General features: G+C 42.7%; 1 protein-coding gene across 2 annotated transcripts in view; it reads right to left on the bottom strand.

Annotated features, from left to right (window-relative positions):
* Positions 1 to 8,091, bottom strand: part of PPIE (peptidylprolyl isomerase E) — a 16,105-nt gene extending 8,014 nt beyond the window's left edge. Inside the window, exons 1-7 of one of the 2 annotated variants that reach the window (XM_040231586.1) lie at positions 8,014 to 8,091; positions 6,901 to 6,999; positions 4,587 to 4,630; positions 4,079 to 4,105; positions 2,330 to 2,411; positions 1,570 to 1,670; positions 257 to 380 (exon numbers count right to left, since the gene is read on the bottom strand). In XM_040231586.1, the coding sequence (XP_040087520.1) occupies positions 257 to 380; positions 1,570 to 1,670; positions 2,330 to 2,411; positions 4,079 to 4,105; positions 4,587 to 4,630; positions 6,901 to 6,999; positions 8,014 to 8,044 (508 nt within the window). In that variant the 5' untranslated portion in view covers positions 8,045 to 8,091. Of the gene's footprint in view, positions 1 to 256; positions 381 to 1,569; positions 1,671 to 2,329; positions 2,412 to 4,078; positions 4,106 to 4,586; positions 4,631 to 6,900; positions 7,000 to 7,560 lie in introns of both variants that reach the window. The other variant, XM_040231585.1, reaches the window with a different exon arrangement.
* Between the last annotated feature and the right edge of the window lie 10,658 nt (positions 8,092 to 18,749).

An 18,749-nucleotide genomic window follows, 5' to 3' on the forward strand; every position in this document is an offset into this window, starting at 1 on the left:
GTGTGTGTGTGTGTTGCAGTGTGTGTGTGTGTTGCAGTGTGTGTGTGTTGCAGTGTGTGTGTGTGTTGCAGTGTGTGTTGCAGTGTGTGTTGCAGTGTGTGTTGCAGTGTGTGTCGCAGTGTGTGTGTGTTGCAGTGTGTGTGTTGCAGTGTGTGTGTGTTGCAGTGTGTGTGTGTTGCAGTGCGTGTACTTGAAAACAAACAAACCAAGCAACCATGAATACACATTCACTTGTATTAAAGAAAAAACTGCTCACCTGCGGTCATGGGCACGACGTCTGAACGCAGGAGCATTTGGATGCGGCCAGCTGGCTTGTTCCCAATCTTGATGTCCATATACACCTGAGGGTTTGACCGGGCCTTTTTTACAGCAGGCTCTCCCTAGATGCAGGAGAAATGACCAGGTTAGAGAGAACGCCCTGACTCCCCAACTAGGAGAGCGAGTGTGAATGAACACATCTGAGAACCCAACTAGTGAGCAAGCTGAACAGGGAGACGACAGGGAAGGCCTTGGGAATGCAGAAGAAGGTGAAGGCCACGGCCATGGCCCCAGTTTGGCATCCAGTGACAGGAGATTCAGCACCGTCTACCAAAACACTTTTCTAGCCCCAAACAGACAACTCTCAACACCTTCACACCCCAGCTCAAGGTCACCCACCTTAATCCAGTAAAACGGACCCATTTCTGCAACACCATCCCCTCCCTCTGTGTGTAGCCCTACATGTGCACAGGCTGGCTGCAACGGAAGCAAGCAGTTCCGAAGAGTTCACAATGGAGGTGGCCAGGACCTTGCTTTATACACTTGCAGGCACTCTGCTTAGCCACTGTATTTCCTGCTTGCATCAATGTGGATGGAAAGTGGCAAATTAGTGAGTTAGAGAACACAGGATGAACAAGATTAGAGGAGGGAGGGCAAGACTTGCATTAGCAATGTCTGAAGCTCAGGACTAGAAACAGAGGCCAGGAGAGTCCAATAACCCTAGGAGAGGCTGTGAAAGATGAGAGTGACTGCTGCTGTTTGGGCAGAGAGGGGAGAGAGACCACGAGTCAAGAAAGAAACCCAGAACGTCAGTTACAAGGGGGAGGGGCAGCCGGAGAGGCAATGGTTAGAGAGGCGCACTGAGAATCAGAAGGAAGTGCCAAGGCAGGTTCCCTGGAAGGGAGGACCTCAAACCTGTGCCCAGACTGCAGGGAAGGTACCCTCACCCCATGCTGCCTCCCTTGCGTCAGGAACAGAAAGACGGTGAGCCGGGAGCACACTTGCGTGAAGGAGGGGGACTGACCAGGAGAGTGCAGAGGCCCACTCACCACCCTTCCTCACCTTACACTTCCTCCTCATCAGGAGGAAGACAATCACAGGACAGAACCCAGCAGAGCTGAGAAGTTCCTCACGCAGAGCACAAGGACAACAGGCTTAAAGCTTCACTTCAGTTCCCTCATTACCAACCTCCACCAAAACACTGTAAGTTCACTTTTCATTCTCTCTACTTTTGTATATACATTTGCAGAGTTCCATAAAAACCTAAAAAAACAAAGTTTCCTGGGGGAAAGTGCCAGGCTGCAATCTCACCTCCTGTGTTTCCACTTTGGGAGGCTCTGACCCCTCCTCCTCTTTGTTCTCCTCAAGCGTCTTCCCAGAAAACTTCTTCAACCAGTCATCATCAGACCAAACTGAAAGGAAAGCAGCGAGCAGATGAGAACCAATTCAAGCCATCAGCCAGCTGCTAAGTAGGTACTCTGATCAGCGAAGCAGGACATATTTTGTGGCCCTCTCGGCCAGAGGTCTCCACTTTGGCAAGTCACACGTGTCAGGCAAGTTCCCATCTTTTAGAGACTGCCAGCCCTGAAGCCCAGCTCTTGTGTGTGTTAGTCGCTTAGTCGTGTCTGACTCTTTGTGATCCCATGGACTATAGCCTCCCAGGCTCTTCTGTCCATGGGATTCTCTAGGCAAGAATACTGGAGTAGGTTGCTATTTCCTTCTCCAAGCTCTTAGCAGGGCAACATGAAAAGGCTATGCCCCAGGGAAAGGTGCCAGCCCTTGCCAGTCCCAGCCCCTGATGGAACCTGCCAGGAATGTTGAGAAAACTGGGACAGATGAGAGATCAGGCATGGCTTCTCTCATAAAGGAAACAATTACCCTGGTGTGGCTGAGAAGCTCACACTCTTTATTTCCCCACTAAAGTGGCACATGTCCTTTGCCAATGTAAACCATCCTCTACTACTGTCTGCCAGAGAAGCATTCAGTGCCTACTTTCAAGAAAACTGGGACAGGAAGGCAAGCAAGGCCAAACTGGAGGGTATGATGGAGCATCTGTATTACTCCCACTCACCTGGTCTAGAAGAGCCTTCCTTAATCCTCATGGGTTTTGCCAAATTGACACGAATTGTCCGTCCAAAGAGCTCAGATTCATTCTGAAAAGTGTGAAAATCCATTTGCTTAAACTGTTAGGTTAAAAGAAAGTCAGACACTTTCCATTTACTTCTGATGCATGAGACAAACTCATGATTTGTTCTCCCTTAATCCCTGATCCCCTAACAGCAAGTTATGCACCTGCCACAAAGCAGCTTGTGGGCTGCAGAGAATTTCCTCCTGGGAGCCATCATACAGTTCCTTTCTCCTTTCTTTCTTTCAAATTTATTAGTTCCTTATTTGGCTGCACTGAATCTTAGGTGCAGCACATGAGGTCTTCGTTGTGGCCCATGGACTCTCTAGCTGCAGTACAGGCTTAGTTGCTCCATGGAATGTGGGATCTTAATTCCTTGATCAGGGACTGAATCTGCGTCCTCTGCACTACAAGGCGGATTCTCAGCCCCTGGGCCACCAGGGAAGTCCCCTTCTTTTCTAAAATTGAAGCACAGTTGATTTACAATGTTTTGGGTATACAGTAAACTGATTCAGTTATACATTTTATATATATATATGTCAGATTCTTCTCCATTATAGGTTATTAGAAGATATTATTATAGATTAGAAAATATTATAGGTTATTCTTCTCCATTATAGATTAGAAGATATTAAATAACAGGTTCCCTGTGCTATACAGTAGGACCTTGTTGTATATCTAGTTTATATGCAGTAGTATCTGACCTCCTTTCTTTCAATACTAGTAATGACCTGTGCTAACAAAAGTGATGCTGTGTTCAGAGTACTCGGAAATTACAAGGAATAAATGCAATTTCCAAGTACCCGAGTTCATTTTCAAAAGTCAAGGTCAGCCTTGAGCAATGAGAAGTGATCTCGCTCTGAGAGCTGAGGAAAACATTTGATAAATGGGAAACAGAGAACGGGAATGGAGGAAAGCCTCATTACCCTAAGATAACTGGTACCAGGAAAGGTCACTCAATGTGAAATGACTTAACGACAGTGAAGAAAATTTCATGGTTTAAAATGTGAAGGGGGAAAAAATTGGGAATGTACTGTGATGAAACTAATTAATGAAAATAAATTTCTTATAGTTAAAATTCAGCTTTTAAACTAAGGCCTAATTTGAAGAACAGATATTTAATGGATGTTTATACATCTGCAGTATTTTTTCCAATAAAATCCTATCAACAGTATGATTATCTTTGCATTTCTTATCTGATGTGAAAATCCTAAGTACCCTGAAGAGGGAACACACACACAAGAGCTACATCATCACCCCAAGGAGCTCTCCAGGCTGTCCCAATCACTTGGATCAGCAGCACATCCTATCATTATCCTTATCAAATTTCTCTTCTCAATTGTTAACCCGTCTAACACTTCATGAAACCCTGCCACTTTTGTAAAATATGCAATTTCACTGTGCAATTACTTTGCATTGTTTGCAATTTCTTATCCTAGACACAGGTAGCCAGTGAGTGACTGGTCAATAAGGATGATTAGCCTTTACATTATTATCAAATGGAGAAAGATATTTGAGAAAGGACAATTTCATAAGTGGTCAATTCACAGTGAATATTTTCACACGATGACAATTTGTATGTACTTCCTCATGCAACCTTGTGACTTTGGAGGTTTGGCAAACCCAATGTAGAACTAAGTGCCCTCTGTACCACCAAAAAGCAACTTCTGTAAGAAGCAGGATTCCCAGCCTTACCATGTTGTCAATAGCTGCTGCAGCATCCTGCCAAAAAAAGACAAGGTACGAATTTAGGTTTGCAGTCAAATGCTTCTTGTAGTGTCTAAACACATGCTTGGTAAAACGACAACAAAAAAACAATCCAACAGAAAAAGGTCTCTTTTTCTTCCTCACCTAGGTTGCACAGGTCTAACAAAGTGCACTTCCTGGCTGACTTCAGCTATTTGCCATTTAGTGGAAGACAAAGAAAGTATCACCAGTATTACCAGGCAAAGATGCTCAATGAGCAGGGCTGCAGGAGTTTCTGCAGAGCAAGAGGGGCAGGACCTAGCAGGTCTGTAATGTTAATCATGGCCCATGGTTTCATTAAGTGAAGGCAGCTTTCCTTCAAACAGTGTTTCTCATCTCTCCGGAAGCATCAGCATGAGGCCCCAAAACCCAACCCCAAATGAAGAACAGCTCCCTTTGTAATCAGTAACAATAATAACAAGCCAAAGACTTAACATAGATAACAGAATTTTCTCACCTCTGCCAACTCAAATTCAACAAAAGCAAATCCTCGGTGCTTTTCTGAAAAAAAGGCAGACAATATCAAGCAATTATCATGTTGGGCAATGGGAAGAAGTAGGTGGTCACAAAGAAAGTGAAGTCAGTCACATGCCTTATCCATTTACTAGAAATTCTACACCATCACTATTTAGGAAAAAGGCATCTTACTCTGATTCTTTCTAGTTTAAATAACATTTCAAGCAACATTAAACTGTTTTGTAGTGAGTTAAAGTCACTCAGTCGTGTCCGCCTCTTTGTGAACCCACGGACTGTAGCCTGCCAGGCTCCTCTGTCCATTGAATTCTCCAGGCCCGAATACTGGAGTGGGTAGCCTTTACTTTCTCCAGGGGATCTTCCTAACCCAAGGATCAAACCCAGGAAATTATCCCGCATTGCCGGAGGATTCTTTACCATGTGAGCCACCATGGAAGCCCGTTTTGTAGTGAACATAACTAAATAATGAACTATACTTTTAATCTTTAAAAGCAGCATTCTAAAAAAAAAATAAAATAAAATAAAAGCAGCATTCTTTACCAAAGCCAATCAAATCTTAACCTCTGCACGCAAGGCAGCTAGATAAATGAAGTCATTTAACCTATCAATCATTCATTCCAAGCATACTCTGAACATCAACTGTGCTGAAGTCATGAATCCTAAAACTTGGGTAAGGATGCTCAGTCTTGATTCTCAGCAAAACGCTAATCTAACCAACGGCAACTAGAAAGGCCAAGTGCACAAAAGCATTAGTTTAAGCAACCAATTAACCTTACAGAGACAACATAACCTTATCGTTTTTATACATATAAAGGTCCCAGGGAGGTTAAATCCATATACAAGGTTGATGATAGAGCTGAAGCCACACAACTCGTCTCAGGACTCAGCAGAGCATAGGTTGCTGAAACCACAAAACAATCTTAGGACTTAATGTAGCTGAGGTTCTTTTGTCTCCTTGTGAAAAGAATTCGCTGAGAGGCAAAGCGACATGGAAAGAGTCATTTATTAGTATATGACGCTTGTGAGAGATACAAGGAAGCAGGCAAGAGGGTGCTGTGACAAGAACTTGGTGGGGTGCAATTTAATTTTTTTTACTTTAAAAATTCAATTATTTATTTATTTTTGGCCGTTCTGGGTCTTTGTTGCTGCAAGCAGGCTTTCTCTAGTTGTGGCGAGTCGGGGCTACTCTCTAGTTGCATGGGCTACTCTCTAGTGCGTGGGCTTCTCATTGCAGTGGCTTCTCCCGTTGTGAAGCACAAGCTCTAGAGCACGGCTCAGTAGTTATGGGGCACTGCCTCAGTCGCCACAAGGCATGTGGAATTTTCCCTGCACTGGCAGGCAGATTCCCAACCACTGGATCACCAGTGAAGTCCTGGGCTATACTTTTATAATTAAAGGAAAAGTGGGAGGAGGAGAAGACCACCCTCTTCCTCATTCTTTGAGTCTCCCATCATTAATTCTTCCTACATGCTGGGTAGGGGAGTTTTTGACCCTGCATGGCCCCACCAGGACTGTCATGGCACTATGGAAATGAGCAAGAAGGCAGTAACAGATATTAAAATATGGTAAATCATCTCGGGTTTCAGTGTAATGTTACCTTTCCCCTATATTTTTGTTTTTAGTGTGTGCACAGGAACATGGCCAAGGGATCATTACTTTACTGACCTCAACCAGCAGAATGCAGGTGTCACTGCTATATGGTATTGTTGTTAACCAGGGCTGCTTGGTTTTGTTGCTGAGCAAGCCAGCTTTCTTGAATGATCAATTAACTCCCAAAATTCCCTCTCTATGATCCCCTGAGGGGATTTCTAAACTAGTTGTGTACTCTAGAGCTGGGCCTAAAACTCCAATTTTAAAAATGACAACAAAGGTTAAGACAGAAAACAGAACTGCAACTGTGATACTAATTGAAGGAAAAGTTCAGGTGCAAAGAAGTTGAGGCCCCATTGTTGAAGCTGGGCTTTCCTGCTACCCTATTTAACAGCACAGGTGCCAAGAACAGAGCAGGTGTGGGAGAGTGCCTGGCAGGCAGTTTGAAACAACAGCTCTCCATGTAGCTCGAATCCAGTCTTCCTACTGGCTAACTGAAAAGCTTGTCTTACTTCAAATGCAATATATGGGATCTGAAAAGCATACTGCAGCTCACAACCCCAAGCCTCAGAAAAGTCCTTCTGCATAAAGATGACTGTCACACTGCCCAAAGCATATTTAGAACGTACTGTAATATGACTTACAAAAATCTTAAGTTCTTTCCTAGCAGGAGGATTCTGGGCATGAGAAACACTAAGACAACTCACCTGTTTCGTAATCCAGAGGAATCTGGATATCCGTGATGTCTCCAAAAGGGATAAAAGCAGCATGGAGAACTTTGTCATCCACCTCCTCTGCGAGTCCACCTGCAAAGAGATCAAGTGCCTTCTGAACTACTGTCCTCCATTCTCCTGAGAAGTCCCTGCTGTAAAATTAGCATGCCATTGTCAAGGAAGGGATCTTTCCATTGAGTCCTTTGGGTTCATAAATATCCCTCTCATTTGCTCTTTCACACTTACTTGTGAAGCACATTCTTCACTCTCCTTTCAGACCCTCATCTAGCCCGGAGATTCCCTCCACAGCTTCATAACTGCCTCCCTTCTCCTCCACAAAGCCAACCAGTACCATCCTGGGAACGTACAGACTTTAACTCATCACTTCCCTGCTTAAAGTACTTTATCCTCGGGATAAAGCACAAACTTAGCACTGTACACAAGGCTGTTCACAAGGCCCTGCCCACTTCTTCAGCCTCTTATCCTTTGCTTCCCCGGAAAACGACACATTTGCCTGCAAGTGTTAGACAACTTCACACCTTTGGGGTTTTGCTCGCGGGGCTCCCTTTCAGTAAACGCACTTGCTCCTACTTCGCTACCTGGCTAATTCCAGCTCATCTCCGGCGTCACCGCAACCTGAAAACTTGCTCTTACCTCTCCAGATGGAGGGGTCATTTCTCCCCACACCGAGGCCTATGTCACCAGTGTCCGTCCCCACCAAAGCTCTCATCAAACTGTGCTATTGAGGTTATTCTCATTTTTAGCCGGCTAGCCTGGGAACTCTTTCCCTAAAGAGTGGGGGCTGAGCCATCGCTGCGGTGAATGTAAAATGAATGGACGCGAGGATTCAGAGGTCCCTAATATTCCTCCAACCATCACTCCGGTCCCAGGTGATGAAGAGGTTGTTGTTAGAGGTTGGCGGGCTTCGAAGAGAGATGCAATTAGTTACGTCTCAGGCTCACTCTCTGAGACCAAGCAATACCGCCACAGATGCCACCTAGACAGCTGCTCGCCGCCTCCCGCGTCCGGAGACCTGTCCAGCTCCACGCCACGACCCACTCGCGGCCCGGTTCGCCCAGCCTCCACCTAGCCCCCAAGCCTGCTCACCCACATACAGCACTCGCTTGGTAGTGGCCATCTTGCTCTTGCGCTCTTCCGCCGGAAGCCTGCATTCGGCCCACCCCTTCCCCAAGGCTCCGCCCCCGCGCACGGCGATCGCAGGCCCCGCCCACTCTGGCATAAGTCGTGCCCGCCTCTGGGTGCCGTCGAGCTGCGAGTGCAGCTTAGGTGCAGCTTAGTGCCTGAGCCGACACGGCTTCGGCTCTGCCGGTGCTCCCTGCTACGGAACACACTCCCTTGCGGAGTCATAAGGCGTCAGCAAGTAATAAACAACCAATAAAGTACGGTCCGCGGGCCGCCCCGCACATCTATTTTTGGACAACCTGGAGCTACGAATGGTTTTTACATTTTTAAAGAGCTGGGGGGCGGGGAAAGAAGAAACAAGAATAGTATTTCGTGACATGTGAAAATTATATTAGATTCAATTTTCATAAAAAAATTTTTTATCAGAACGCAGCCTTGCTCATTTCTTTTAGTATTCATATGTGAGTGCTTTCAGGCTGCAGGGGCAAACCCAGCACCTACAAAGCTTGAAATATTTACCATCTGGATCTTTGGGAAAAATGTTGACCGACTCCTGGAATACATCAACTAATAGCAATACATAAATTAGCCTAAGTGGTACAAAATAATGGGGCCACTTCTTTTAGGCACAGCAGTTGGTTAAGACCTCTCTGAGGCCACATTTAAGCTGAAACCGTAAAGAGGAGCCAGAGAGAGGAGGGAGCAGGGGAAAAGGTTTCTGGGAGAGGAGACAGCTTCTGCACCTTCTTGTGGGCCTTGGGGAGGAGAGGGACATGGACCATCAGACAGTACAGGTGGGTAGGAGTGGCAGGGTACATGACTATGTGGAGTACTTGGGGCTTTGAGAAGCTACTGAAGGTAGTGATGGGTAGTTACATGATCACATTTATACTTCAAGATAGTCTGACCATTGTGCCCAGAATGATTTGGGTGGAAGCCTGGAGACCAGGAGGTTAATGCAGTCGAGACTAAGGAAGAGTTGATGATGATTCTGTCCCCCAAGTCTACCTCTGGCTTGTTCTGAGGGTGATCTTAAGGAAAAAAAAACAAAACCCTCAAGTCTCTAGAGCTCCCTTTTTTTTTTTTTCTTATTTTATTTACTTATTTATTTTTGGTTATGCTGGGTCTTTGCTGCACAGACTTCTCTAGTTTCAGGGAGCAGCAGCTATTCTCTAGTTGCTGTGTGAGGTCTTCTCATTGCTGTGACTTCACTCATTTCAGAGCACAGGCTCTAGGTATGCATGCTTTAGTAGTTGTAGCACGAGAGCTCAGTACTGGTAGCACGAGAGCTCGGTAGTGGTAGCATGAGAGCTCGGTAGTTGTAGCTCCTGGGCTCTAGAGCGCAGTCTCCATAGTTGTGGTGCAATGGCACACCAGCGGAGTTGCCTTGCAGCGTGTGGGATCTTCCCAGACCAGGGACTGAACCCCTGTCTCCTGCATTGGCAGGCAGATTCTCCACCACAGAGGCCCCAGGGAAGCCCTGAGAGCTCCCTTCTTCAATCAGTGCTGCTGATGACAAGGCTCCTAGAGCCCTTGATACGGGGACATGACATGGCCATGCCGAGTCAATTCTGCTCATTTGGCTCTCTCTCTCCATCTGGAGGCGGCCACCAGTCCTTGTTGAAGGTCCTGCTTACCCCACAGAGGGGGGTCATGGCCTCCAAATCCAACAATTGACTGGAACTCATCCTGTGACTGTAGCCAGGTGTGTGTCTATCTTTTTCTTTGACAACAAGACCTGTGCCTACTGTGTTCCCAGAGCTAAGCAGTGGATACAAACACAAACCTCATTGTCCTCAGGACAAACCAGAGGGATACCACTCATAGAAATGAGGCTGTGAGATCTGATTACAAGATTCCCCTGTGAACCTATCACTATTCCCTACTAACAAGGTCACTCTCAAGGGAATCTGACAAGGTATCCTTTATGAAGATGTGGTATTATATATATTCATATATTTGGTGTTTGTCCCCACTACCTGGCACAGAGCCCTTAAAACCCTTAAACTTTTCTGAAAGAGGTTCTTTTTAAATTCATAATGAACCCTTTTGACCATACCTGAGTTTACTCTAAGGAGGTGACTCATGGTGGAGTTCTGTATTAGAGTTCTACAGAGAAAAAGAACCAATAGGAGAAATATATATGTATATATGTTATATATAGTAGAAAAAAAATATATGTATATATAGATATATATCCCATGGACAGAGGAACCTGGTGGGCTGCAGTCCATGGGGTCGCGACTGAGCGACTTCACTTTCACTTTTCACTTTCATGCATTGGAGAAGGAAATGGCAACCTACTCCAGTGTTCTTGCTTGGAGAATCCCAGAGACAGGGGAGCCTGGTGGGCTGCCGTCTATGGGGTCGCACAGAGTTGGACACGACTGAAGTGACTTAGCAGCAGCAGCAGCAGCATACACACATTATATAGATACATATGGAGAGATTTATTATGAGAACCAGTAAATTATAGATCCTGGTTTAAGAGTAGGAAAACATTGCGATGTCCCAGCTCAGTTGTTCAGGCAAATGAAGGTGTGAATTCTCCTCTCCTCTACCTTTCGTTCCGTTCAGGCCCTCAGTGGACGGGATGAAGCCCACCGCCTTACAAAGGGCAATAGCATTGCTGAGTTCACTCATTCAACTGCTAATCTCATCTAGAAACAGCCTCCAAGACATTTAGAAATAAAGTTTAGCCAACTATCTGGGAACCCTATGCCCTAGTCTAGTAGATACATAAAATTATCCAACACAGGTCCCTAGATAGCTTCCAGATGGGGGCTGGTCACCAGAGGAACTAACTACATGATTTATAGGGTTGGAGCTTTCAGCTCCACCCCTGACCTCCGGACAGGGAAGAAGGGATGGAAATTGAGTTCAATCGCCAATGGCCAGTGACTTAATCAATCATGTCTGGATAGTAAAACCACATGTAAAAACACTAAATGTGATTTTAAACTGGAGCAGGCATCAGAATCATCTGGAAGGCTTATTAGAACACAGGTTGCTGGGCTCCACTCTCAGAGTTCTTGATTTTGTAGGTCCAGGGTGCCAAGATTGTTCATTAATAACACGTGCCCAGGTGACCTTCAAGCTGCTGGCCTGGGAAGCATGGTTTGAGAAACATCTCTTCCAAGAAAAGAAGTGACATATCAAGAGCAAGGCATAGAACCAATCCCTTCTGACTGAAAACAAAAAGAAATATATGGTGCATGAGAATTTTCAAACAGTAATGAAACAACTAGAAAGTCAGTCATTTTTTCTTTTTGGGGAGGGATGTGACAAGGGAAAATACTGTAGTTGCTGGGCCTTTGGATCCTGAACAGAGAATGAGGACAAAGAAATTATCCATAAAGGAGAGACTGTATAAGTCTTTTCTTTTTTGGCTGTGCCGCAAGACTGCGGATTGAACCTGGCCAGTGAGAGTGTAGAATCCTAACCATTGGACTGCCAGTGAATTACCAACAGTCATTGTTTATTATCATGTGCAGGCAACTCTGATCAATTTTTTTAAATTGCCTAAGTCAGGGTTCCCCAATCCTCAGGTCACAGACCAGACTGTTCCAGAGCCTGTTAGGAACCAGACCACAGAGCAGGAGGTAAGCGGCAGGAGAGCAAAGCTTTGCCTGCCATATTTGGGGCTGCTGGTATAAAACAATTACTATGGCTACTCTTGAACCTGTTTCCTATTAGTACATTTGAGTACTTATCTTTAATAAATATTGTATTCTGTTTAAAACTAAAATGGGAATCTATATGGTCAGTCCCCAAGACACCTGGACTCAGTTACATGCACTTATTTGGAGAGTAAATTCTTAGTGGTTCAGAATGGTTTGTGTTCCTTCAGGTTCACTTTGGGCACAGTTTGTATCTCTAACCCTTGTGTAACTATGGATTCCTGCATTTAAAAAGTATTCAAAGAGATAGTTGCATGTGATTTTTCTCTTTCAAGTTACCTTTTTTTCTGGTGTGAAAATTTAGATGAGGTTAATAAGACAAAAATATTTGCAAACAATAGGGTTCAGCTTTGAAAAATGTACAATAAAATATTGTTTTAAAATTGTCCGTTGCAGATGGCCCATGCTGCTGCTGCTGCTGCTGCTGCTAAGTCACTTCAGTCATGTCTGACTCTGTGCGACCCCATAGACGGCAGCCCACCAGGCTCCCCCGTCCCTGGGATTCTCCAGGCAAGAGCACTGGAGTAGGTTGCCATTTCCTTCTCCAATGCATGAAAGTGAAAAGTGAAAGTGAAGTTGCTCAATCATGTCCCAAGAGTACTGGAGTGGGGTGCCATTGCCTTCTCCAAGATGGCCCATAGGCACATGTAAAGATATTCAGCATCACTAATTTTCAGAGAAATACAAATCAAAACTACAGTGAGGTATCACCTTACACCAGTCAAAATGGCTACAAATAAATGCTGGAAAAGGTGTGGTGAAAAGGGAACCCTCCTACACTTTTTGTGGGAATGTAAATCGGTGCAGCTACCATAGAGGACAGTATAGAAATTCCTTAAAAAACTAAAAACAGAATTACCATATGATCCAACAATCCCACTCCTGGGCATATATCTGGAGAAAATTCTAATTCAAAAAGATACATGTACCACAGTACCCATAGGAGCACTATTTAAACAGCCAAGACATGGAAGCAACCTAAATGCCCATGAACAGACAAATAAATAAAGATGTGCTACATACATACCCAAGGGAACACTATTTAGCCATAAAAATAATGAAGTAACGCTATTTGCATTTGTAGCAACATAGATTGGCCTAGAGATTATCATACTAAGTAAAGTCAGCCGAACAGAGAAAGATAGATATCATATGATACTTGCATGCGGAACCTAAAATATGATAGAAATGAATTTATTTATGAAACAGAAACAGACTCACAGACATAGAAAACAAACTTATCAAAGGGGAGTGGAAGGGGATAAAGTAGGAGTTTGGGATTAGCAGTACAAACTACTACATATAAAATAGATAAACAACAAAAGTCTTACTGTATAGCACAGGGAACTATATTCAGTATCTTGTAATAATCTATCATGGAAAGAATATGAAAAAGAATATATGTATGTGTAATGAAATCACTTTGCTATACACCAGAAAATAATACAACATTGTAAATCAACTGTACTTCAATAAAAAAGCAAGCAATTGAGAGATATTGTAAAAAATGTCAACTATTGGCAATAGTTTCTTAGATAAAGTTTCTTAGATATGCTTTTCTCACCAAAAGCATAAGCAACAGAAGAAAAATAGGTAAATTAGACTTCATCAAATTTAAAAATTATGCATCGAAGGACACTATCAGGAGAGTGAAATGATAACCCACATAATGAGAGAAAATGTTTGCAAATAATATATATGATGAGTCTTCTATCCAGAATATAAAAAGAACTTTTATAACCCAACAGCAAAAAGGCAAATAACCCTATTAACAAACAGGCAAAGGACTTTTCTCCAAAGAAGAGACACAAATGATCAAAAGTGCATGATCAGATCAGTGTCATTATATCACTTATATGTAGAATCTCAAATAACTCAGAAATAGAGCGTAGATTGGTATTATCAGGGGATGAGGAGTTGAGGAATGGGAAGATATTTGAATAAGTTCTGAGGATTCAATGTTAATAATACCTGAAGATTACTAAGAGAATAGATCTTAAATATTCTCACAACAGAAAAGAAATGGTAATTATGTGACATGATGGAAGTGTTAGTTAACTATAGTGGGCTTCCCTGGTGACTCAGAGGGTAAAGCGTCTGCCTGCAATGCAGCAGACCTGGGTTCAATCCCTGGGTTGGGAAGATCCCCTGGAGAAGGAAATGGCAACCCACTCCAGTACTTTTGCCTGGAGAATTCCATGGACAGAGGAGCTTGGTAGTCTGTAGTCCATGGGGTCGCAAAGAGTTGGACACGACTGAGCGACTTCACTTCACTTCACTTCATGGTGGTGATAATTTTGACATTTATAAGTGTACTAAATCAAGGCATTGTAGACCTAAAACTTACATGATGTTATAAGTCAGTTATATCTCAGTAGAGCTGAAAAAAAAATCAATGTCATTATGTCATCAGTAATTAGGGAAATGCAAATTGAAACCATAGTGAGTCACCACTTCTCTCCCACTAGGATAGCTATGATTTTTTAAAAAGTGAAAATAACAAGTGTTGGCAAAGATGTGGCCAAAATTTTTTAAGAAATTGGAAACCTCACACATTCCTAGTGGGAATGTAAAATGGTGTAGCCATTGTGGAAACAGTTTTGTGCTTCCTCAAAAAGTTAAACATAAAATTACTACATGACCCAGCAATTCAGGCAAAAAAAAGGAGAGGGAAAGAATTATTTGAAGATGTGGCCAAAATTTTGATGAAAAAAATATTTATGGATTCAAAGAACTCCATGTAGGATAAACAAAGAAATTCACGTTTGGACACATAATAGTCAAACTGTTTAAATCCCCAAACACAGAAAAATTTGAAAACACCAAGAGAAAAACAGTATGTCAGAACTTACAAGCACAGTTTTTGGCAAAAAAAAAACCCCTCCAAACTTGTAAATACAGTTCTGATGAGCTTTCTTTCTCAACAGAAACGATAGAGGCTAGAAGGCATTGGAATAATTAATCAAGATGCTGAAAAGAAAAATAAACTGTTCATTCAAGTTTCTATGTCCAAAAAAATTATCCTTCAGAAATGGATAATTTTTTTAACTTTAAGTAAATTGAATTAAAAAAATAAAAAATGAAAGTAAAATAAAAACTTTTCCAGGTAAAGAGTGAGAGAATTCATTGTTAGCAGACCTGACTTAACATGAAATAGAAAGCCCTTCAGGGTGAAAGGAAATAACACCAATGGTAACTTGAACCCACAGGAGGAAATGAAGAACACCAGAAAAGTTACATATGAGGTTAAATATAAAGAACTGCACAAATATATATTCTCGTCTCTCCTGTTAACGTCTTTAAAAGAGATAAGATTTTATAAATCAAAAGAGATAAGATTTTATAAATCATTAGGCTTCCTGGGTGGCTAGTGGTAAAGAACATGCCTGCCAATGCAGGAGACTTAAGACATGCAGGTTCGATCCCTGAGTTGAACCTGGAGGAGGGCATGGGCAACCCACTCCAGTATTCTTGCCTGGAGAATTCCATGGATGGGGAGCCTGGCGGGTTGCAGTCCTTGGGGTTGCAAAAGAGTCGGACATTACTGAAGTGACTTAGCACACATGCATGCATTGTTGGGATTAGAACATATATATATGTAATATACACAGTGATAAGAACACAAAGGAGGGGGTAGGGAATGACGCGGTATTGGAGCAAAGTTGCTGTATTTAACTGCGAAAGACTCTACACATGGACATCGCCAGATGGTCAACACCGAAATCAAATTGATTATATTCTCTGCAGCAAAAGATGGAGAAGCTCTATACAGTCAACAAAAACAAGACCGGAAGCTGACTGTGGCTCAGATCATGAACTCCTTATTACCAAATTCAGACTCAAATTGAAGAAAACAGGGAAAACCGCTAGACCATTCAGGTATGACCTAAATCAAATCCCTTATGATTATACAGTGGAAGTGAGAAATAGATTTCAGGGCCTAGATCTGATAGATAGAGTGCCTGATGAACTATGGAATGAGGTTCGTGACATTGTACAGGAGACAGGGATCAAGACCATCCCCATGGAAAAGAAATGCAAAAAAGCAAAACGGCTGTCTGGGGAGGCCTTACAAATAGCTGTGAAAAGAAGAGAAGCGAAAAGCAAAGGAGACAAGGAAAGATATAAGCATCTGAATGCAGAGTTCCAAAGAATAGCGAGAAGAGATAAGAAAGCCTTCTTCAGTGATCAATGCAAAGAAATCAAGGAAAACAACAGAATGGGAAAGACTAGAGATCTCTTCAAGAAAATTAGAGATACCAAGGGAACATTTCATGCAAAGATGGGCTCGATAAAAGACAGAAATGGTATGGACCTAATAGAAGCAGAAGATATTAAGAAGAGATGGCAAGAATACACAGAAGAACTGTACAAAAAGGGTCTTCACGACCCGGATAATCACAATGGTGTGATCACTCATCTAGAGCCAGACATCCTGGAATGGGAAGCCAAGTGGGCATTAGAAAGCATCACTACGAACAAAGCTAGTGGAGGTGATAAAATTCCAGTTGAGCTATTTCAAATCCTGAAAGATGATGCTGTGAAAGTGCTGCACTCAATATGCCAGCAAATTTGGAAAACTCAGCAGTGGCCACAGAACTGGAAAAGGTCAGTTTTCATTCCAATCCCAAAGAAAGGCAATGCCAAAGAATGCTCAAACTACCGCACAATTGCATTCATCTCACGCGCTATTAAAGTAATGCTCAAAATTCTCCAAGCCAGGCTTCAGCAATACGTGAACAGTGAACTTCCTGATGTTCAAGCTGGTTTTAGAAAAGGCAGAGGAGCCAGAGATCAAATTGCCAACATCCGCTGGATCATGGAAAAAGCAAGAGAGTTCCAGAAAAACATCTATTTCTGCTTTATTGACTATGCCAAAGCCTTTGACTGTGTGGATCACAAGAAACTGTGGAAAATTCTGAAAGAGATGGGAATACCAGACCACCTGACCTGCCTCTTGAGAAACCTGTATGCAGGTCAGGAAGCAACAGTTAGAACTGGACATGGAACAACAGACTGGTTCCAAATAGGAAAAGGAGTACGTCAAGGCTGTATATTGTCACCCTGCTTATTTAACTTCTATGCAGAGTACATCATGAGAAACACTGGACTGGAAGAAACACAAGCTGGAATCAAGATTGCCGGGAGAAATATCAATAACCTCAGATATGCAGATGACACCACCCTTATGGCAGAAAGTGAAGAGGAGCTAAAAAGCCTCTTGAAGAAAGTAAAAGAGGAGAGTGAAAAAGTTGGCTTAAAGCTCAACATTCAGAAAATGAAGATCATGGCATCCAGTCCCATCACTTCATGGGAAATAGATGGAGAAACAGTGGAAACAGTGTCAGACTTTATTTTTTGGGGCTCCAAAATCACTGCAGGTGGTGACTGCAGCCATGAAATTAAAAGACACTTACTGCTTGGAAGAAAAGTTATGACCAACCTAGATAGCATATTGAAAAGCAGAGACATTACTTTGCTGACTAAGGTCCATCTAGTCAAGGCTATGGTTTTTCCAGTAGTCACGTATGGATGTGAGAGTTGGACTGTGAAGAAGGCTGAGCCCCGAAGAATTGATGCTTTTGAACTGTGGTGTTGTAGAAGACTCTTGAGAGTCCCTTGGACTGCAAGGAGATCCAACCAGTCCATTCTGAAGGAGATCAACCCTGGGATTTCTTTGGAAGGAATGATGCTAAAGCTGAAACTCCAGTACTTTGGCCACCTCATGCGAAGAGTTGACTCATTGGAAAAGACTTTGATGCTGGGAGGGATTGGGGGCAGGAGGAGAAGGGGATGACAGAGGATGAGATGGCTGGATGGCATCACGGACTCAATGGAAACAAGTCTGAGTGAACTCCGGGAGTTGGTGATGGACAGGGAGGCCTGGCGTGCTGCGATTCATGGGGTCCCAAAGAGTCAGACACAACTGAGCAACTGAACTGAACTGAACTGAAGCTAGTATTAACCTAAAGAATATTACGGTAACTCAGGATGATTACTGCAGTCCCCAGAGCAACCACTCTACCTACCAATATAGTTTGAGTGAGTAAAATGTGTGAAATTCTTGAGTTTGGATGAGTGAAAATAACTCAATAAAATACAATTTACAAAGGTCAACAGATATAGTTCAATGGTAGGCTAAAAAGATTTTTAACAAAAAAAGGCAATCAAAGAGGGACAGAGAAATAAAAGAAAATGGGAGAACTGTAGAAAATAAATAGCAAATGGCAGGCATAAAGTCAACTATATGAATAATTCCATTAAAAGTGAATAGTTTAAAAAATTCAGTCAAAAAGCAGAGATTGTCAGATTGGATTTTTTTTAAAAAAACAGGATTCAGCTATATGCTATCTATCAGAGACACAAATCAGATTCGAAGATACAGGCAAGTTGAAGGTAAAAGAATGCAGACTGCAACTGTAAGAAAGCTGAAGTGGTGGTGTCATTATCAGATAAAATAAGCTTTAGGATAAGAAATATTACTGTTGATGGGGGGAATATTTCATAATGATAAAAGAGTCAAGACAGCAAGAGAGAGGTAACAACTATAAATCTATACATACTAACAATGATGTCTCAAAATACATGAAGCAAAAACTGATAGAAATGAAAACAGAAATAGATAAATAATCATAGCTTTGGCATTTCAAGACCTCACTCTTAATAATTAATAAGATGTATATCCAAAATATATAATATACTCCTACTACACAATAAAAGTAAAATAAAGTGAAAGTAAAGTCGCTCAGTTGCAACTGACTCTTTGCTACCCCATGGACTGTAGCCTACCAGGCTCCTCCATCCACGGAATTATCCAGGCAAGAGTACTGGAGTGGGTTGCCGTTTCCTTCTCCAGAGGATCTGTCTGACCCAGGGATCGAACCCAGGTCTCCCACATAGCAGGCAGACACTTTACTGTCTGAGGCCCTAGGGAAGCCCTAAAAAGAAAATAAATTATCCAATTTAAGAATAGGCAAACATTTGAATAGACAGTTCACCAAAGAATATAGGAAGGTACAA

The sequence above is a fragment of the Oryx dammah genome, unplaced genomic scaffold (genome assembly GCF_014754425.2).
Source record: "Oryx dammah isolate SB20612 unplaced genomic scaffold, SCBI_Odam_1.1 HiC_scaffold_28, whole genome shotgun sequence".
Classification (NCBI taxonomy): Eukaryota; Metazoa; Chordata; class Mammalia; order Artiodactyla; family Bovidae; genus Oryx; species Oryx dammah.